General features: G+C 40.3%; 1 protein-coding gene and 1 long non-coding RNA gene across 9 annotated transcripts in view; one reads left to right on the forward strand and one right to left on the reverse strand.

Moving 5' to 3' along the window:
* The window catches only part of celf6 (CUGBP Elav-like family member 6), a 159,817-nt gene that overhangs the window by 125,690 nt on the left and 11,147 nt on the right, over window positions 1-22,980 (forward strand). For 3 of the 7 annotated variants that reach the window (XR_015777003.1, XM_088080169.1, XM_042486098.2), the window contains exons 6-12: window positions 3,269-3,442; window positions 4,366-4,513; window positions 5,842-5,991; window positions 7,885-7,947; window positions 8,528-8,608; window positions 12,969-13,112; window positions 18,756-18,905. Coding sequence is in view for 6 of the 7 variants with exons in the window: in XM_088080169.1 (XP_087936295.1) it covers window positions 3,269-3,442; window positions 4,366-4,513; window positions 5,842-5,991; window positions 7,885-7,947; window positions 8,528-8,608; window positions 12,969-13,112; window positions 18,756-18,883 (888 nt within the window). In the remaining variant the exon portion in view is untranslated. The remainder of the gene's footprint in view (window positions 1-3,268; window positions 3,443-4,365; window positions 4,514-5,841; window positions 5,992-7,884; window positions 7,948-8,527; window positions 8,609-12,968; window positions 13,113-18,755; window positions 18,906-22,980) is intronic. The other 4 variants (XM_088080173.1, XM_088080164.1, XM_088080177.1 and 1 more) reach the window with 4 other exon arrangements.
* The window catches only part of LOC148190448 (uncharacterized), a 108,565-nt gene that overhangs the window by 11,513 nt on the left and 74,072 nt on the right, over window positions 1-22,980 (reverse strand). The window contains exon 4 of one of the 2 annotated variants that reach the window (XR_015777006.1): window positions 3,244-3,447. The exons of the other annotated variant lie outside the window; for it this stretch is intronic. This is a non-coding gene — a long non-coding RNA (uncharacterized LOC148190448). The remainder of the gene's footprint in view (window positions 1-3,243; window positions 3,448-22,980) is intronic. 2 annotated transcript variants of the gene reach the window in all.

Genomic DNA, 22,980 nt, shown 5'->3' on the forward strand with positions numbered 1-22,980 from the left:
GATGTTTGCTCAGTGCCAGCCTCATTAAATCCAACAGCCCAGTCCCTTCAACTGGCCCACAAAGTTGAGAAAGAACTGAAAAAGGTCAGGAGGTGGGATGAAATGAAATTAGAAAGGGAAAAACTGTGCCGTTAACGCCGCCACGTCGGAGTATTGATTTAGCTAATTGAAATGGCATCGAGGGAGAAACACCAGATGGGTCTCCTCTGGCCTGAGGTGGGGTGCTGGTTGGCTCTGATAGGATCCCATCTGAGACGCACTGTCCCTGGGGTCCATGCTGATGCTTTCCTTCATTCCCCAGCCTCTTTCTTGCAGTTATCTACGGCCAACACATTCTCTTGGCTGTGTTAATGGAATGTTTGTAGGACACTTTCCACATGGGTTCCTCGAATAGCTCACTTGCAAAGCCTCTGAACAGGAACTTGTTTGTTTTCTTGCATTACGAGAATGCATATTTATCTTTCTCATAAAGAAATAAATAGAATAGAACATAAAACAGAAGCTGGAGGAAAGATAAGGCTGATGTTAGGGTGAGGTTGGAATTTTTTTTTTTTTAAATGTCAGGTTTCAGCAGAATAAATACATCTCTAGATATTATGTAAGGTTTGTTGCAGCAGCCATGACTAACCAAACCACAAAGCATGAGACCACCCTGGCAAACTGCCCTCTCAATGGCACTATCGCTTAGCTGTTGCTGTTTAAAATTTCATGAAGCGCTTACGAAAATAGGACACACTTTTTGTATGAATTACTATGAAATGGCATGAAGTAAGGCTGCACAACAGTGAGACTGTGTTTGTTCAGTGGCTGAATACGCACACACTCTCACTACGCGGTTGCAGAGTTCAGCTTCACAGGGCATGCATTTGTTTGTTTCTATGATTTTCTGTTTGGATAGCTTTGCTTTAGTAATGTGCCTCCTGTAAGTAGCACTTGAGCTTAAACTTGGACCTGTAGAGCAACTCAGTCTAGCTTTGTCAATTTCAGTTTCTTATATGCATCAAAACAGGTGTATGCAACATCACTTAAAATGGCCAGCCTCATCTTTCTCTGTCACTGTGTCCCCTGCACTCACATTTTCAATTCCTCCACCCAGAGACAATATGAAAATCTAAATCAAAGCCTGAATTTGTACTGACCCTGTCAGGATGAGACATTTTGTGAAAGATGAATCCGAGTTGTGATTATGGAGTCCTTTTCTCCCCATGTCTTTGCTTTTATGATCTTACTAATCATATCCTGACTGCCCCCTGGCTGCCTGTGTCCTTCTGTCCTGGTGGTGCTCCGTGCTCTTTCCCAGCATGCATTGCCTGTAATTAAATAGGAGCCTGGTCCTCTTGACAGTGTCTGTGGCTGCTTTCTCTGCCTGGCAGCCACCTCATCCTTTCTCTCTTTCTATGTCTGTCTCTCTGTCTCTCACTCACGCACAGACACTGTCCCCACCTCTCTCCTTGCCTGGATGTCACATGAGGAACTGACTCTGGTCTCTGTCTCTCAAATGATTTAATTGGATGCAAACTCAGGAGCACGGACATCAATAGGGAACTATATCTGCCATAAGGCAGAGCCATTAGTCAATACTTTGCCCTCCACATGCCGAAGGCTTTTGTCAGACCTAATTACCCAGTAGTGTATTCAGTGGAGCTTCACCACTGGGGGACTGGGACTCCTGTGGGATCTGGTTAGGATCACAGTTCACTCTTAGTGTATACAGTGGATCTGGAAAGTTCACAAAAGCAAATATCACTCACTATTCTCTCCCATCTGACACTGACAGCTGAATGACTACAGTCATGAGAGGTGTACATTCACTTCCACTGACTGTCTGAGCTTAGAGATATTAAGTTATCAAGGCTGAAAAGTTGGACATTGGACATCAGATGACAGATATTAATGTCATGTCATGCTCACCGCTGTTTTGCTTTTGTGTTTATGTAAACAACTCACACACGTTTTTGGTCTTAACTTATCATTATGAAGTAAATGTTGATTGCACAATATCATGGTGATAGAAACTGACATCGTCTGAGTTTAGACTGGTTCCATATAAGCCTCAATTTCACTATGCAGTTCTGTCTGCAACCAGGTAAATGAAAGCTCGATTTACCCTTTAACTCTAAACCCTAACCTCAAACATGAACCCTACCCCAAAGGAAGCGCGTCAGTCATTGCACAACCACAACAGAAAGACAATAGCACATTTGTTTTCCTCAGTGGCTAATGGTCATTATCCCCAGCTACCAAAAAGTCCAAACATAAATTCTTTGTTGTAACTATCCTCAGTAGTAGAAATGGTAAACAGTGGAACAAATGAAGTGGAAACTACATGGCAAAAAAAAAGCCCCAATGCTAGGCTCTGAAGAAATCAAAAAGTGATACAGCTGTCTTTGCATCACATTCACCAATAATAATACCATTTGGAAACACTGCGGGGGTTGATGCATGGATACAGATAGGCTCTACATCTTTTTCTTATGGAGACAACATTTTGTTGTAGGTCATTCCCCAAGGGAAAACCCACACATTGTGAGAAAGCTATTTTCAACCACACGATAAAAGATGCAAATGTAATGCATGCAATGTTCCTAAATGGCCTATATTTAGGCTCTGGTCACACTGTATTCAATGTGTTCACATATCTGTACAACTTCAGTTAAAGCATCACACGTGACTTAGAGCAATAACTGTCAGGCATATGTAGCAATGTCAGCGAGTGAGACTAGTATTGATGAGATCAGTATTTTTACTAGGACAAACGTTTGCCTTTAGCTTTAGGAAATTAATTTGAGCTTTCTAAAGTACTCTATTTACAGAATGTTTTATTGTCTTGTCGTCCTCTCTCAGTTTTTTCGCTATGAATAACTATTTGTTCAGTCTGAGGATGTTCAGAGACAGTTTTGGCTAACAAACACCAGCTCATTAGCTGGTTGGCCAGCTGAAGTGGCAGGTGCAATCTGCAAAATGCTGCTGATTGAAAGTAACCATGGTTGTTGCAAAAGTTTGTATTGTTAGTTGATCTACTTTGTTGAAACTTTGAAAGCCCAGGCGACTGATTATATCTATATCCAGATTGTTTGTTTTGTGTTTATTTGCTTTTGCTAATCTCCTTACAGCCATCGAAAAGCTTGATAATTCACTGTAATGTGTCAAACATTTGCTATGAAGAGACACATCAAAAATAGAAATTTCAAAACTAAACTGTCTACAAAATTCTCTGGATGTTTAGTTGCATGTTTCACTAACCTTATAAATATACATGCCTCTTTAGGGTGCCTCATCCAGTCTGGTGGTCAAATTTGCAGACACTGATAAGGAGAGGACCCTGCGCAGGATGCACCAGATGGCCGGCCAGCTCGGCATCTTCAGTCCCATGACCATCCAGTTTGGGGCCTATGGCGCCTACTCTCATGCTGTAAGTCTCAGCCCGGCGGGGGAGGAGACGGTGAGCTTTAAAAAAGAAAATGAAAACTGTTGTGATTTGAGGTTTGAACTCACTATTTCTCCCACCAGGCATGCGACACTCCCGGCAAACAACTCCTTAAGTGATTCACACTATTAAACGGCTGTTAGAGTCCACATTTACAGAAGCTTTACAGAAAATGCTGCACTGCTTTTTCTATTGTGTCTTTTTTTTATCCCTTCATTTGTCCAGGAAAGCTGCTTATCATGTATGCTCAGCATTACACTGTTTTACTTTCATACAGTTGTGAGCATCCATTTCATATTCACTTTCCATTCCCACTTTTCCTTGACTTGGTCTGTGAATTTAAACTGCCTACCCAAGCTTGCCTCTTTAACATTTCATCTACTTACACATATGCCTTTACGCTCAGACAGAGGTGTGCTTCATTACCGAGAACCAAAACCCTACTCACCCCCTACCCCTTCCCCTGCCAGCACACCCCATTCCCCATTACATATTCACACATGAAAGTCACAGCCTGAGTTAGGAGTCTGTGAGATTTTGCACTCACGCAGTAGCTAACAACTCATCCTGACAGGTGAGAATCGCCCACTCACGCACAATCTCTCCACTAACTCTGCCACCGCCGCAGAGTTATACATATACAGTACATATAGATATACATAGCCTCCTGCTTGCTAAACTCATCTCAGCACATAGCCTTTATCTTGTGTCGGTATAATGAGCACAAGGCCAGAGCTGTGTTACAGTATAGCTGGGAAGCAGCGCTGCAGGGCAACACAGACCACTCTGTTCAAGAACAAGGCATGGGCCAAGCAAACAGAGATGTGAGAGTAAACATGCTCTGGTCCTGGGGCTATTTCACCCTCCTTTCCTTTTCTGTCCTTTCCTCCATCCCTCCCGCCATTCGCCTCTCTCCCCACTGCTCTTTAATCCTACAGCAGATGATGCAACAGCAAGCAGCCCTGATGGCAGCAACACAAGGGTCCTACCTGAACCCCATGGCAGCCATCGCTGCCGCGCAAATGCAGCAAATGGCAGCTTTCAATGTCAACAGCCTGGTGGCTACTCCCATGACACCATCCTCAGGTATACACTAATCGGCACTCGCATGCACTTGCACACACTAACTGACTCAGGTGCAAGAGCAGAGGCACGTGCAAACACACAAACACACAGGGCGTCTCTCTTCATTTCTCACTGCTGCCCTGGAACATTTTCATCATTAGCAATAATTATAGAAGCAGTAGTAATATATTCATTCAAGGCCTTTCTGCATTTGCCCTTGTTACATTTTTTAAGATGTAGGCTCCTTTTTCTGGGCTGAAGCAGGCATTGCCAGTGTTGAATTAAAGGAAGCCGAGCCTTATATTGAAGGAGGCGTGATGGGAGAAGATGTACAGCATTCCTTGACACTCATTGGCAGCCACATTATAGTGTCTCTCTTGCTCTCTCTCTCCTACTCTCTCTCATTATCTCCCTCTCGCTTTCTGTCTGTCTGTCGCTCTCTCCCTCTGTGTCTCTGTGACAGTGTGTGTTTTCTGGGAACACAGCCAATCCGATGACTTTGGATGCAGAGTCCTTGGCTTATACAATATAAGAGCAAAGATTTGTGTGAGATAATCCTGGACCCCAGTCTGAACTATCTTTTTGGCCCTTGTCATGAGGAGAGCTTTGATGGCTCGACACTAAGTAGGCAGGCCGCCTGAAGGCAGGGTCATTGCAAATGTATTAAATAAAGTGGTTTGACGCTGTACCTGGCATTTGTAATCCACAAGGCCTACATATACCAGGTAATGCCTATCAAACATAATCCTACATGACTTAAATGCCCTTCACCTGGATTAGAAAAATAATAAAAATCCATCAGCACAAAAGGGCACTGACAAGGTGACAGACTTAGGATATCACCACAAGGAGGAAAGGCTGTTAGAAGAAGGTCTCTAAATCCAATGTACTGTACATTACGGTACCTCTTCTTGTGAGTCAGTGTTGTACCACTACATTTTTACCATAAAAAGTGCCGGTATGTACCCCATGTACATGAAATAAACATACCTTTAAACAAGGCTGCAATAATGAGTAAATATGCAGAAATCAGAGTGCTACCTTAATTATGCTCTATCACAGTGGTGGATGAGTGCTTTATTACTGTGCCTCCCTCACACCTTAATTAGTCTGCTACCTTGACTGATTTTAGCAGTAGTTGGTAGCAATTTTACCAAACTACGCAGTACCTTCATGGGTCAAAAGGTACACATTTGTGCTCATGATGGCCCATTATGTGCTTGTTATACACTCATGCATTTGCGAAAAGATGTACAAAAATATACTTTTCTTCTACCTATATCTCTGAGTGTGTAGCCTCTTAAGTTTGCACCCTGCCATTTCCATAATGAACCCACATCTATTTGCAGGCACCAGCACACCCCCAGGCATCTCTGCCACAGCCGTGCCCAGCATAGCCACCCCTATCGGGGTCAACGGATTCAGTGCCCTCCCACCTCAAAGCAACGGGCAGCCCACCTCTGAGCCCATCTACACCAATGGTATTCACCCTTACCCAGGTGAGCCATCAGGGTATACATAAAAGAAACATGAAATATATTTGTAACATCTGACTGTCATGAGACTGATGCTCTGACCCTGACACTTAGCTGCTTGTACTGACGGCGATATGTGAATTGCAGCCTGGTTTCACTCCTAACTCATTAAATAACAACGCCTCATCGGCCACTGCAAAGTCAGATACTAATCTATGAGACACACAGGATGGCTGCGCTTTTCGCCACTCTGAGCAAATGCCATAGTATAAAAAGAGATCAAGTTTTCATGAGACATGCAGGAGGTAAATGGGTCAAACAAACGCCAGACTTTCACCAGGGAGATCACGGTTCATTTCCTGTATGAAACTAAAAGTCAATCGGGGCAGTGTGCCAATATGTGGAGCATACAACCCTTTTGATGTATGTTACCTAACATTACATTCCATAAGCAGCTTACTTTTTTTATGCCAAACCATTAGGTCTTTTTCTAAATCTAACCACTTACTTTTGTTGCCTAAAACCTATTTTAGCACACATAAAACAACATTTTTAACCTGCATTCTTAGTTTATTTCAAAAAGAGACTGTGTACTGTAAACTGTAATTTCCTGTGAAACGAACGTTTCTTTTGAAAAGATACAATGTAACAACCTAGTCACACAACTCATAAAATAGCAATACTTAATCAGTGGCCCTCTGAGTCAGGTACCAACTTACAGAGGCAGCCGGTGAGACACATGGGGCAGCTGCATAAATGCCGTAGTGTAAAGAGAAAGAAAGCTGCCATAAAGAGAGTCGGGGTGGATGGGTGGATTTCCTGTGTCAAACAAAAAGTCATTCAAGTTATTTTGATTACAATGTAATGCATTAGTATGTGTGGCATACTAGGCTAGTGACGTATGTCATGTATGTCACATGACATTACATTTTGCTAGCAGTTAAGCCAAACCATATTTTTTTATGCCTCACCACATAATTTTGTTTTCTAAACCTAAAGAAGTAAACCTATAAAAGATGTTTTTTCAATCTAGGTTTTAAGTTTTGAAAAGTGGCTGTGTACTTTTTGAAGTGGAAACTGCTTTTCCTATAAAGACACAATGTAACAAACATTAATTTACATGCCCTCTCTGCCTAAAACTGACACTGGAGGGGTAGCAATGCATTAAAATTTGACATGTTGGGGCCACTGACCAAGCGTTGAGAATGTGTTGTGAATTATTCTAGTGATGCACTTGATCTGAAGAAGAACATCACTTAAATGCTGCAATTCAAGTTCAACATATCATGGTGACAAATTCAATTACATTGCATGGTACTGTTTAAAAGTTGACAAGAGTCCTTTTTGACGTCACACTCTCATTACATCTTTTTCTGATTCGAACTGATGCGTTTAAGACTTGAGGGTCAATCAACAGTGCCTTTGACAGATCTCTGAACAGCCAGCCATAGTATCATGATGAATCCATCAGTTCATCCATCAGTCCATTATGGTTAATTTGATGTGTCTCAGCCCGTCCTCGGCTTCTTAATGTTGTCTGGGACCGATTCCTGAAGAATTGACAGACACACACTCCCCCGGTTCTGCATTATGCAAAGGCAGCTGCAATTGTAATGAACTACAAAGTGGTTTGTTTGGCATGTTGTTAATATTTGATGCAAACATCTGGGGCGAACAGGCATTTTGAAGAACTGAGATATGACAACCCAAATTTCTCCCACTCCCTGTGTGATCTTACCCCCTGATGGTTTTCAGCAGCTAAGCCAATTTCTTTCGCGCTCTTTAACATTCTCTCTATATCCCTCTTTGTCTCTGTTTCTGTCTTGACCACTCACCGTCCTCCCTTTGTCTCTTCTGCTTTCATTTTCCTCTTTGTCACTCCTCCCTTTCTCTGTCTCTCTTTTCGTCTCTCTGCAGCACAGAGTCCAACGGTGACCGACCCTCTCCAACAGGCTTATGCTGGCGTCCAACACTACGCAGGTGATCCGTCTCTCATGCCTCCTCTACTCTCTCACTTCCTCCATCTGTCCATTTCCCTCTCCCCTCTCCCTTTCTGTTTGCCACATCGCAGACACTATGACAGGTAGAGATAGTTGGACGACCAGCCAATTTCCTCCCGGATTAGGCTACTTTACATTAGGATTGCAAAAGGATTTTCAGTTGACTTGATTATATGCCCACACACAAAAAAAATTCTTAATTCCAAAAGCACACCGCAGGCTGATGATCTGAACCTGCCATAGCCTCCTACATGAGAGATGACATAGACCTCTCATAACCACTGCTTTCTGCCTGACATCAGCTCTCATTAACACGGTGTAAGTCTCCCTCTCTTCCTTTGTGTGTCTGCTTAGTTGAACTGCACTCTACTCCCTTTTGCCATACTCTTTGTGCAGTGATCCACTAGCCGAGTGAGCCCCGGCTCCTAGTCATAATGCAATTTATTTATGCAATGTCTAGAGGACGCAAATGAACAATGGAATAATGATTTGAGTTTTGTTGTGTCAAATATGAAAATGGAGATGTGAAAAATTCCACTCTGGTTCTCCCTTTGCAACAGCAGCCTACCCTGCCGCCTATGCGCCAATCAGCCAAGCGTTCCCCCAGCAACCAACCATCATTCCCCAGCAACAGAGGGAAGGTAAGAGCGAGCAAGCGCGCCCACCCAAGATAAAAGGTGATAATTGCCATGTTCCATTCTAATGTAGCTGCGCTGCTTTGAATTAGCGAGGGAGGGAAAAAGCTGGCTGGGGAAAATGTGAGAAAAAGGCTCCCCATTTAAAGAGAAGAACATTAGCAGTGAGATGGAAAGTTACTCTGTCATTATTCAAAAACTGCACTAATTCAAACTCGCAGCGTTGGACTGCTTAATCAGTCCATTACAATGTGTTTAAGTGGTTATAAATATTCATCAGATTAATTAGCTGCATGCATAATCATTTATTACCATTCCTAGTGTAGTGTTCGTTCTTATGCCACAGCATCAGATGTAATAAAGCATAGGATATACTGTGATGGTAAATCACTCTTTCTGACGCCATTCGTCACTCTCAATTATTCATCTATATGATTGTATGAGACAGCATAGAGTGGCATGAATATTCAATATAGGAACTCTAGAATTGAGTGTCTCCAACATTGCCAGGAGGAAAAGTTGGTATGTGTTTGTATTTTTTTTCAGCAGCGGGTGAGTGCATGCTGGGGTCACTGTGCAGAAATGTGAATAAAGTATAGATAGACAAAAACTTATCCTCATATGCCAGCAGCTTGTTCGCCTTACATGCAGGCATAATTCCACACCATAGGAAAAACACACAGTTAAGGACATCTCATTCCTCACTGCTACCTTGGAACATTTTCATCAATAGAGAGAATTAAACAAGTGATGGTAATGCACACAGACACAGCTATACATGCTGTCTCTCTCTCTTTCTCTTTTAAACACACGCACACACACACACACACACACACACACACACACACACACACACACACACACACAGAGCTATTCTTGGTTGAGCCAGTGGCCTGTCTGAGTTCTGGCCTCCTCTGGGTTTTGGCTGCACTCCCAGCCTGTCTCAGTCCACTGCCACAGTCTGCAGCTCTGCCATTTAACAAGAGACACCTAAACCTGAATACACAGGCACAGTCAAGCCTCTGCTTCAACCTCCCTCTGAAAGCTAACAATTGTAACAATACAATCTATCAGTCTGCGTCTGTGTCTGTGTGTGTGTGTGTGTGTGTGTCAACAAAGAAAATCCCTCCAAATCCTAAAATATTATTTTAACCAGACAAATCTTCACTGTACTCTTTGAAAATATGTGTCCTTTTCACTTCAGGGAAGGATCCAAGGCAGCACAGCTCTCTGTTACATGTCAACACTGTACAGCAACACTTACTGACATGGCAAATATTAATATGTGTCATGCCCAAAGTAATGCAGTGGTGTCAAATACTTGGGAATAAACTAAAAATATTTTTAGTCAGTTAAGCAAACAAATTGATTGTACAAAAAAAAATTTAAAAAAAGGTGAGTATCAAGGTTTTTCCTGCAGATACTTTTGAATTTGCGCAAGTTCCATGCCAACTTAATCATATCTGTCTATGTAGGCAATATTCAAACCCATTTCAAGAGCATTGTGTTAAATACATCACCACCAACTGTAATTGCATGAACAGAATAATTCAGGTGTATTGTTGTAGTAGCAGTTAATGGAATTTTCAGCAAAGCTAGCATCAGACAGTAATAAGGAGTACGGAAGCTAACTTTTTTTTAACTCCACATAGCATTTTGGGCAGTATGAACTAAACTTTGCGCAGCTCCTTCTGGGATGCCACAAAAGGGTTCCCCCCTCAATAACAAATAATAATACACTCTGCATGTTGTATGATTTATAACTAAATTACTTCTCATTCTAACTTGTGAGTATAAGTCATATATAAAAATGCAGATAGATCAACTTTCCAACCAGCATTTCCGGATCATTTTGCACTTTGCATCTTAGCACTTACATGCTATAAAGTCATTTTTTGTTTTTTTAATTACCAGTTATACAATTTTCTTTTTCTAGGTACCTGGTAACTGTAATTTACTATGAACAACACATAATTAAAAAAACATATATTTGAACTTTATAAGATCATGGTTGGTGTACTTAGTTTTTGAGTCAACAGCTGGGTAAAACTTAAAGCTATCTACAAGATGTTAGTGTTGTCAAAAATAGCAGTTTATTGATACATATGAATGCTGAATATTTTTCAATATTTTCGATAGCATCAATTCACTGGTACTGCACTTTATTGCTCTCTCTTATTGTTATTGTTACTTCAGTCATTCTGCTGTCACCTGCTAAGTTGTTGTCAAGTTATAGCCCGATTATATTTATCTTTTAATTTTTTTAAAAAAAAAAGAGTACATTTTATAGACTGGTAAGACAATCTTGATAATTTGAGCTTAACATTATGTTTCACTCTCTGTATCAGTCTGGACTCTCTGCCACCCAAAACACTTTCAGTGGACAGGAGTACTCACCTTGCCTTAAAAACTTCTTCAGTCAGTCGTGATGTTAACATTAGCCTAAAAAGTATAAAATGCCATTAATATAAACATATTATCATTTATATATTACTATTTGTGACCATTTATGACCGAAACATCAAGCTTTGCCACATCTAATAAGAAGAACAGCAAAAAACTTCCTCAGAGAAACTCTGCAAGTGCATGCTCTTGTTTTTGTTCAAATGTTGCTATTGACTCTATTGCTGCAATAACTTCACTTATCGCTGTGTTTACAGACATTACAGTAAGCGCTTGTTGCTTCAGGAGCAGCCATTAGCTTATTGTTCTGCAAGTCGGCATTTTACATTGTCAACTATTGGCTGCTTACATTTCAACTACAGTGCGGATCCACTGGTAGTCGTGATTGGATTTTAATTTCTGAAAATTGTTTGAGATGGCAGTGAGTCCAAACTGATGAAGCAGAAAGTGTGAAACAGAATGTCGAGCTCACGTCATCAGGATGGTCTTAACATGCTATAAATTTTATAGTCTGAATGTCATTTTTTTCTCATGGTATAAAAAAATGGTATTGAATATTAATAATTTCAAGGTATTGTGTTGAATTTAGAAATTCCAGTATCATGACAACACAACAAGATATACAGTTCAACTGTGTAACTTTATTCTCATGCTTGTATCCAGTCAGAGTAACTGATATTCAGTAGATTAGTACCCTTTTTCCATGCAGCTTGAAAGATAGACCTGCAGATGTACAAAAACAAAGAGGCAGAAACAAGGGATTTATGCACAACCAATGGGGAAAAAGTATGAGTATTTAAACAAACCAGCATCCCTCCTTACACACCAGCTTCAGACATCTCTTTCCTTCAAACAAACCACTTCCTTTCAAAGCCTGAATTCTCTAAGACACATAAACCTAAACAGACAGAACTGAGACTCAGCCTTAAAAATTCCAAGTCTGTCTAGGTGTTTGTGTGTGTGTGTGTGTGTGTGCATGTGTGCGTGTGTGCGTGTGTGCGTGTTTATGTTTGTGTGTGTCCTCTATCTCGCCGAGGCATAGCAGCAGTACAGCCAGCCACCACTGCAGCCCTCTTATCAGCCTTCTCACCAGCCCCAGTCTCATCTCGTCATGCTATCACCCAGAGCAATGAGACAGGAGAGAAAGCTAGCCAGGCAGCCAGCTGCAAGCGTACTGTCCCCGAGTCCATCACATCTCTCTCTCTCTCCATCCATGGTTCACTCTCTCTCTCTCTGTCTGTCTCTCTCCAGTTCATTCCTCCCTTTATCCAGATTGGCCTGTACAATATGTGGCAGCTGGGTGGATGAGTGTGGAGGGATGGAGAGAGATTGGAAGACAGTCCTACTGTCACACAGTAATTGGGACAAAAACTTGGCTTATGCTCTGCCTCTTCCTTCTCCTCCCCTGTTTCTCTTTTCCTCTGTGTCTCAGTGTTTCTCTATAAAATCGTCTTAATCTTTCTCTTCCAATCAACCTCTCTGCATTTTTTCTTCCTCCTGTTGTCTCTTATTTTCATCTCTGGCTGTTTTTCTCTTTCACTTCTATCTCTGCTTTTCTGCATCTGTTTACATGTGCGCTGGAATTGCCTGCACATTTCCTGAGAAAATAGTCAAACCTAACTCTATAATGTTATTTATTGAAGTGCCACCTCTCTGATACAGTTATTATGCTAAATGGGATTCAAATGGAAACCACAGAAAGAGCTGCCCAAACAACGTGTGTGACCTTATAACATTTTAAAAATGATATTAAGGTGTGTGTAATTAGGTTTAACACAACTAATATTTGTGCCCCACAGGTAACATAAATAGAATCTGGTGTTTGCATGGCTCCTGTGTCCCTTGGATTATTGTCTAGATACTTTTATTGAGTCATTTTTCCACCCGTGTTATTATAGTCAGCCTCTCCCTCACTGTTTATGCTCCACATGTAACCCTCCTGTTGTCTTTCTCTCATCACCAGGGCCAGAAGGTTGCAACCTGTTTATTTATCACCTGCCCCAGGAGTTCGGAGATGCGGAGCTCATGCAAATGTTCCTGCCTTTTGGCAACGTCATCTCCGCCAAAGTCTTTGTGGACCGAGCGACCAATCAGAGCAAATGTTTTGGTGAGTCAAAAATCGATGTGAAAGGGAGGATGAGGGAGAAATGACCAGAGGAAAGCACAGGCAAGGTGGTGGGTCTCAGCAATGGAAGGTGAAGAGCTACGTGTGAGGGGATGGAAGCTCTCATCACTTGGGCTGTAACCAACTCAGAATTATGAAATTCGAATCAGATTTGGCTTTTCAATACAAACATACAATGATTTGTTTAGTTTTCCACAAAAGGTTTTGAAGTTTGAATGGGGCTTTACGACAGGTCGTAAATGTGCAACATTTTTTGGCTGACACTAGATATCCAACAAAAACCAGAAACTGTATCATAAGTTTCTGTGAGCTGTAAATTCACCACTTCTAAGCAGAAGCTCTCTCCTCTGTGCTATTGTTTGCATCTCCGCAGCTCCCTATACCAAAGAGTAGTGTGAAAGTCAATAGCACTCCCTCTGCAGGAAATCTGGGGACCAAAATGTCCCAAGAGATACACTGCAAAGAAAAAAAAGGACTACTTGACCTGAAGCAATCTCAGTTGACTGATGATTCAACTCTCCGACTTTCAAGGGGCTGCCCTACTAATCACCTAAAATAACACAGGCTGAACCCACCATGAGCCCCTCATGTAGCTACTTACCCAAAACATCTTTCCACAGTTGCAATTTTCTTCACACATCTATGTATTTATCACTCCCTCTATCACACGATTCCTAATACAATCAGGATCCATCTCTCCTTTTCTGCCATTCCCTGACTCCTTTACCCAAGCGAAAAACATTTTCCCAGACACCCCTCCAGTCCTCCAGCCGGGCAACCTAGCAGCATCCCGCCACACCTCCCCTCCTCTTCTCTCGCCTCCCACACAGCAAACCAGTTCATCAGGGTGGAGGCGGTGCAGGTGGAATCCATGGGCTTAAAGAGATAATAATAGACTGGTGTGGGCCTTACTGTTGATTCAGTTGGACAGCAGCACCCAGGAGACAGGCAGAGAGAGAGTGCGCATGAGAGAGAGAGAGAGAGAGAGAGACTCCCAGCATTGGCTTTCTTTCAGTTCCTCTTCAACATCGTATGTCTATGAGGGTTCCTCTTCCTCTCTCTCTCCCTCTCTCTCCTTGTCTGTCTCGTTCCGTCCATCTCAGGACTCCCTCCCTCTCCCTTTGTGTGTTCTCCTCTAAACATATGCCCCTCGCTATCACTACCTGTCAGTCAACAAGGGGGAAGGACAAAGGGGCGGTGACCTCATCAGTCTCACCGGCTTATTTTCCACGGCTAGTAATTAAGATCTTGGCTGAAAAACAGCAGTTTAACCCATGATTCTTTCGTGGGGATTTTTTTGTTCACTCATTTTTCCCTCCTTTTTATAGAAGAAGCCCCAGGGCTCCTTTGTAAGACATTAACAAATTAGGCAGAAGATGCTGTGCATTAAGGGGGATAAGTTATTAGGCCTCTAAGAACTTGGAACACTTCATCTTAAAAACTCGAGAGTTTAGCCTTGATGATGTGGTTAATGGGAACTGTAGACTCCTGTACATGTGTAGGTATACTGTATGCATATCCACTTATTGTATGCTGATGTAGGAAAATAGATAGATGGATGGACAGGTGAATTGCCCGATGTAAAACAGATTCAGCCTTATGCACACTGGTGTAAGGAAAACATGGATACAATGGATGCCAAATGGACAGCATTTTATACAAACTAACACAAACATACAAACAATTCTGTATGTCAGCATTAAGTGAAACCAAGATTTATTTCCCTCCACTTTCCTTTGAACAGCACAACACCCTATTCCAATTTAAATTATCCACTTTTTTCCTTCTTTTTCTAATTAAAGTCTAAAAAGCATAAGCTCAAATTTATCATCTAAATACAGCTTACATCCTGCAAAAATGTCCGTTTTGTTTGGGTAACAGTGAACTTACCCACAGTATTTTAAAAGGCAGCATATCACAGTGTCCTAGTGGGTACACTATGTTAAATATTTAGTTAATATTATCAATACATTTAAATGAAATACTCCAGAAAAACTGCTTGCCACTGCAGAATGATTCTTGTGAGTTTCAACAGAAACATCTATGCCTACATGGCCTGATTTCTCTGCCGCACAGGTGAACTACACTTTGGGATTTTGAGAGGAGATAACCAGACATCACTTCGTTGAGATTGAGTGTTTACAGAGAAGCTTGGAAATTTGAATATGATGAAAAGGTCACTGGAGAAGCACTCGAAGCATGTATTTATGATGTATTTCTGGAGTAGGATTTGGAGTATACTCTTAAGGGATGCATCACTGTCATTTCAGACAGATGTCTGTTTGCTTTAGTATTTTTATTTGCTTTGCGATAAAATGGATATGAATGTCTGACATGGTGTGATATTAAACACTTCGGCAGGTGAGATGAAGAAAAGTCTTGGGGATTTATAAAACATTTCACCTCAACACAATTTAAAAAATTAAGATGACAAGGAAGCCCAAGTGAGGTGCGTGAAAACACTGACGGTGTTATAACGGAGTGATTCTTTATTGAGTCACCGAAACGTATTGAACATCCATGAAGCAAATTTGTACACCCCACAGACATTCACTGTGTAGGAGCTATATGGTGGTGTTTAATTTAACCTGGGACTCTATGGATATAACATTAGTCTTAATCCTCTGTGTTTAGTCACTCAATATTGACTTTTAAAAGTGATCAAAGCTTACCTTGTTAAGTGGAATTAGCTGGATTTAGCTTCAAAATGAATTTCAAAAGGTCTTCTGAGAATGGAATAACACACACACACACACACACGTTTTAAATGGGAAGCAATCTGCTTTTTAGATATGATAGAGTAAAATCTACACTAGGAGATGCAATTTATCTAAAGGGCTTCTGAAACAAGATGAGGCTTTCATTTATTTATTTGTTTTGCTTTTTTGTTGTTTCCCACTTTTAAGTCTTGGAAAGTTGCCTATGCATGCTCATTTCATCTGTACATTCATGTACTTACGGTGCACAGATTCACTAGCTGCAGTTAATATAACACTTTTAAATGATCTTGAACAGCCACCCTAAAGCCATATATTTTCTATAAAAGAACAATAACCCCACTGGATATCAATATGACATCAGGCATACGCTAAATTTAGTTGGAATGAAAAATGGGCTGATGCGATTTCAAATGTCTAACGACATTAGAATTTCAGGTTGTCTGGAGGTTAGCATTATGATATTTTCCAGACGTTGGGTTTTGCTCTCCATATCTTCTAACTTAATGTCGTTATTCTACGTCAAGATGACATTGTCATGAGAGGTTTGAAAGATGTTGGCTTTTGGTTTTTTAACAACACAACTGAAAGCCAGCAAAATATCAGGATTGCACCAATTGTCAATATGTGTCAGTACTGATACAGGTGTTTAAAATCATAATTTGGCCAATTGCCAGTACCAATGCTTGGGTTTTTTGTTGCTGTTTATTATGTTTTTGTTTTCATTTATGCACACTTTTATGCCATGGAAACAAAAAAAAGGCTGACCTGTTTCAAAGTACATCAAGTCATTTCACAATCTGAATGAGCACAAATTCAATCATACACAATTATAAAACCTTTAAAAAACACTTCTTCCACATGAAAAACATTTTTAGTAACTGCTTCAAAAGCCTTTTCACCAAAATGATATATCACAATTCCCTCTCTCATATTTATTTCATTTTGCAGTGAAGAGGTCAAAAAATTTGTCTTTCAAACAGTTGCATTTATTCAATTTTACGAGACTGGATTTAAACACATCATGATTTACTATAATTTCCCTTCACCCAATACTCATTTTTACTGAGTTGAGCTTGAAAGTATCTTAATGTAACTCAATGTAACCTCAGTCAGCAATTAGTTCTGGCCACTGCCTGCTAACAACAAATGATGACTACAGTCTTTTTGTCCTGACAGTGATGCCATTAGTTCCCAGCCTTGCTTTTTAGCCCAAGATTAATGTGACAAAACCAAAAAACATCAGCCACTGCCATCAGTGAATGTCATCTTATTTACCTATCGGCCTTCTATTCTATTCAAAATTCTATATTTTGACAGAAAGACTTTCATTTTTATTGTCAATTCAAATTGTTTCCAAATATTGGTTATCAGTCTTTTTAACTACTAGTAATCAGTATCGGTAACTGCCCTGAAAAACCAATATTGGTCAACCCCTACTACAGTCACCCCTGCAATAGTGAAGAAAGGTTTTTTCACAGTACAAAACAGCATTAGTGCACAGCATCACTACATAGAAGCTCTTTTTCTAGAGCAATGTGAGAGTTATATACTGCAGCACTCTCAGCAGCTCAACCTAGTCCTCGACTTGTATTTTCCCCATTGTCACCCAATAATGTTTGCAGCTTTGTGTGTGTTTTTATAAAAAATGCATGACATAACAACGCGTACACCGACATTCTGGTAATATGGATGGCTGCTGTGAGAGCCATACCTCAAACACTAGTAGCGTTCAGGGTATTGAGCTGCACAGCACTGCACACTCAGTGCTGCATCAAAGATATGAAACATCAGCCACTTACTTTGTCTCGAGAAAAACAGCTAAAACTGGAAACATGTTCAAATATCATATTCTGCTTTTAGATGATTTTAATATACACGGATTCAAGCAGTTTAAGTTTGCAGTGCCGTCTTTGTCCTCTCCTCCCGTACCTTGACCCCTAACTTTCTATCACCTTGTTGTCATGTGGATGTAAATGTGAGGTATGGAGATTCGTTAAAGTCGGGGATAGAGTGTGTTTGTCGGATTGGGAGGGGGATCACTGCCAACTGACAGGCCCTTCCCTGCTCAGTTTGTTTAAAGGGTTTGTAAAAGCAGCAGCCTTATCTCACCCGCACTGACAAAAGCCTGCCCTCTCCCCCCAAATTAAATTGGACCCATAGCGGTGTGATCAAATCAGCTGGCAGGCGGAAAATTCGGGCCGTCAATCACAGAGGTGTCTGATAAGAGCAGGCAAGGAGTCCCGGTGTGGAAAGCTGTGGGCTCATTCCGCCTCGACACCCAGGTGATAACTCAGAGCAGCAGGCACCTCCGTCCTACACACCTTGCTCCTAGCATCTCGTCACGACCCCCGTGCCCTTTACTCTTTACTCAGATACATGCTCAGTCACACACGTGCACGGATGAAACACACACTTACACACAGCCCTGCCACTCTTTTACAGCTCAGTCAGGTAACATTTACAGACTTTGCTCTAAAAATCCTCACACCACATGAGACACCTTTTCTTCTCTCTAATCTTTGAACACCTTTTCATGTTTTTTGTTCTCTGTTCAAGTTAAACTCAAAGTTTCTAATGGCTCTTCATCGTTTGATTTTCAATATCTGTGTTATTAGCCTTTGTGGTATTTTATGTAATCTTTTTAATTCAAAGATTTTCAATTAATCTGCTGAAAAGAGAAAACAAAGAGCTATTGTTGTGTCATTGTTGAGAGTTAAAAAGGGTCTTCTCCCCCCACCCCTTTCTTTTCTTTCATCTCGCCTGTCTTTTCTCCTGGTCTCTTTCCCTCTCCCTTTCTCTTCTTCCTGCCCCCCCATTCTTCTCCGCTCATATGTTGTTTCTTTTTTCCCCTCCATTTTCTCATCCTACTCTGCCTCCCATCTCTCTTTCTGTGTTCTTGTCTCAGGCTTTGTGAGTTTTGATAACCCATCCAGTGCTCAAGCCGCTATCCAGGCCATGAACGGCTTTCAGATAGGCATGAAGAGGCTGAAGGTGCAGCTAAAGCGGCCAAAGGATGCCAACCGACCTTACTGACTCGTCTGCTGTCCATACCCAGGTAGAGTAACACCCATGCCATAATAAACTGTGCTATGCCATGCATGTTCTCAAGCCAAAGTGTCCACATCACTTGGATAGTAAAGTTTTTATTGCTGCCGTAGATGTGAATGTCTGGGAGTGCATTGCTTCAAATCTTAATATAACAATTATACAAAAAAAAAAACAAACCCAACAACATTACTTCACTTCAAACCAATGTAGTATTCCTTTTTTACTTTCCACAACTCTTTTTGTCTTTTATTAAAGCATTGCAATTCATAAATTAATTATATGAACAAGAGTTTCATTCAACCAGCCAAACTTAACAAGATAAAAAAAAAATACCATTTTAATTTCACTGACATTTGAATTTTTTAACCCCAGCTAAAACAATTAGCTTTTTTTTCTTTTTTTTTGTGGAGTGTGGACTGCTAAGTCCAGGGACATGATGAGTGAAGGGCAAGATGGGCAGAGAGAAAAATGAACTAGACCACCTATCCAGTCCTCCAAGCATGTAGAGACCCATTCACCCATAATTTGCATTAAAAAGTCACTGAAATCTACACATATCAAAATGACAGACCTGCAAAATGCATGAATTACCTAGTCTAATACTAAATGTGGTCAACTAGGGAAATGGTTAAAATTCTCATTCTGTAGTCATTATCTGACTTTATCCCCACGAGCCCTGATGTGTCATGAAATTTGTGTTTTTTCAAGCCAAAGAGTTTCTTTTTTGTTTTCTACATATTAGCTGTGAAGCATCAGGGCACTAGTTTCTAAATTGCAACGACCCTCTTCACAGAATCCACCTCTTGAGATTTCTGTCAGGTTGCCCTGCTCCGCTGAATTGTTTTGTTTCTTCTGGGGTTTGAAATCTAATTTGTACCTGCAGGACACTACCGTGCAAATTGATGACATCATCAATACCCAGCTGTGCATTATTAGCCGTCTACTGAGAATGGCGTCGAGAATCGATGCAAGTTGCTGAGCTACAAATTCATAAAACTTGATAGCAGTAATTGCTCTCCTACAATGGCTCAGCATTATATTTCTGTCAGCTGCTTAGCAAAATCCAATGGCCCTCTTGGTGGAACTTTTACTTATGGGAAAAGTCTTTGAGAAGATGTACAACAATACGGAATAGATTTATAGTATAACGACTTTTTTTTACAAAAGTTTTAATGAGCATTATAAGTAAATGCAGGATGTTTGGTGAAAAAAAAACGTTTGCCTTTACAAAATCAACAAAAAGATGCTCAATGGAAAAGCACTCACTCACCATACAAACTGCAGTGACTCGTATAATGGTGGAGAACAAGCTCCAATCCCAGTAAGCACTGTTTAGTTAACTCAAGTGATGCTTCACAAATCTCTTCTCAACTGAAAGAGTCATGGTCCATTTTCATATTCTCTCATTTATTGTTGGCAGTTTTTCCCAAATAGTAAAAACATTAATGAATGTCGTAGTAATAACATTTTAACTTGGCTATCCATTGAATGCATTCCCTGGTGTTTGATTTTAATTAATCAAACACCAGGGGAAAAAAATTAATTAATTAAATTAAATTTAACTGCAACCTTGTAGCAAAGCAGAACTGAATGTTTTGACTGCTTATGCTGTTAGGCATTAAAATACATAAAGTAGCATTTTCAATGACAACAAATTGGATTTTAAAACACATAATAAAATGCCAAACATTCATGTTGAAAATATGTTGTGAGGCTCTCAAAACTATATAAAAGGATTTAAAACTATGCTAGTGTTATACATTCACAGTTAATTTAATATGGAACAAATGTAAAGGTCCAGTGCAATTTCTAGGCATGTATTGGCATAATAACATAATAATGATAACTATATTTTCATTAATTTACAATCACCTAAAAATAGGAATCTTTGTGTTTCTGTCGCTGTAGAATTAGCCATTGATTCAATTCAATTTTATTATTTGTCCAAGAGGGCAATTTGTGTTGCAGCAAGTGTTAAAAATGTAATAAAAACACATAAAGCACAAACAAAAATGCACAGAAACATAAAGGAGTTGACATTTATCCGTACACAAGGTGACTTGCACCTGTGCACATTCAAGTGGTCCACCACAACTCCATAGGGCCTATAATAATCTATATACAGATCTATATCTATATAGAAAGCAAGTCCACCATGTTGCTTTTCACAGTATCCCGGAATGGACAAATCAAACACCGGCTCAGAATAGAGCCATTTGTGTTTTCGCATTGGCCACCATAATTTCCTTACACATTTGGTGAACAGTAGAAGTTTAGGTTCTGTAGCCTCATATAGGTGCCACTAAATCCTACACACTAGACCTTTAAATTAAACTATAATACAAGATTATCCATTGCGGAATAATTGTGGACTCTGCCAACATTTAGGCTATCTGCAGTTTGCAACTTTTTAATTATGCTGATTTTCATGCAATAACAAAGTAAAGCCAACCAAAGGTCTTGCAAAACTATCTACTTGTGCTGCTAATATATTTGCTACCAGATATCTTCAATACTTAATAGTTTCTTGTTTGGGCCCTTTAAAGTCGGAGCTTTCATAAAAAAAAAATAATAAAAAGATGGTGTATTTAAAATGGCACCATCCCTCAATAAAGACTAATTTCACAGTGTCAGGCTTGATTCAAAGAATCATCACCCATCTGTTACAAAGTGCAGCTGCCAGCGCAAAAATAATATAGATGCATGCTCTCGTCGCCCAATTGGCTAGACAACTTTTCATTACAATAACATAAGCCCAGATTATATTCCTCCATAAATAAAAGCATCATGATACCATTTGTTTGTTTTAGATTTGACTCTTTAAAAGCCACAAGATGGCATTAATGGAAGGTGGTATGCAATACAAATGATAGATGCTCTCCTTATCTCTCGCCTGATAGCATTTGAATAGAGCCATGTCCTGCTAATTGAAGAGAGGCTTTCAAAGCAGACACCCTGAGAAAAAGAGGGGGGGCGGGTTGATTTAGAGCATCAATGAGGGATGGAAAATATCCGGCAACAGCATTGAATGACAGGGCAGTCATTGAGATGTACTCCGAATGCCTCCAAGTACAGACGTTTTACCACAATAACATTCTGTCGCTTTATCGGGAAGTGTGCGTGCGCATGTTGGTGTAAGTGTGTGTGTGTGTGTGTGTGTGTGTGTGCGTGCATGTGTTTTCATGTCCTCCTTCGTCTCTGGTCTGGTTCAATCCATCTCTGTGTTTTTCTTCAGTTATTACACCACTTCTGTTGTTGAGTTAAGGAAAACCAATAGACCAAAACTGAGAGCAATCCCATGAAAACATTAAAGAAAAAATACTCTAGTGGGGCTCCTGAAGCCAGCTCCTGGTGTATAGATTCTTAAAAACCATGAAGGGTCTTATATAAAGAAGTTGGATTTGAAAAAATCTACTTTTAAGAACTTTTATTTTTCTTTTCATTTATTGCCTTTTATTGTGGAAGACACCACACTAAGTTCTTGGGCAAAAGTCTAAAATAAATAAAGTTCAAATGTAACTGTTTAATTTTCTGAATCCAATTACATTATAACGATGAAAAACTTTGATGAAACTTGAATGATGAATTCTTGTGTGTTCCTTAGGTAAAAACTTCAATATGTAGATAACTTCAGAAACCCCCCATTTTTTTTCCTTCTAATACTGACGATTTCGCTTTGAAGTTGAATTAAAAACACGATCAGACAGCATTCTCTTCCACTGGTCTCAGGAGCCCTGCTACTCTGAAATTGCGTTCTGTGTCTTAAAGATAAACTTAATGCAAAAAAGCTGAAGCACTCACTGTACGGCCACCCTCATAGCAAACAATGCAAGGCAAATCCAATTACTGTAGACAGGACAAGTTTCTGAAATATGCATTTCTGCCTTAAGGGTTATCTTTGTGAATATAAAAACATCAATTCAACCTTTTAACCTGCAAATGTTGTCAGCCTGAGAATATTTCACCACCACATTGAGGCACAAGAAAAAGGCCCCCTTTTTTGTGCTGTGTTGAAGATTATTTGTTCTGTTATTTCTGTTTTACTTGTCAATTCTGTTTTTTTTTCTTCCAGTTTTTATGGT

This window comes from Plectropomus leopardus, chromosome 1 (genome assembly GCF_026936395.1).
Source record: "Plectropomus leopardus strain MGB_pleo_1.0 chromosome 1, ASM2693639v1, whole genome shotgun sequence".
Taxonomy (NCBI): Eukaryota; Metazoa; Chordata; class Actinopteri; order Perciformes; family Serranidae; genus Plectropomus; species Plectropomus leopardus.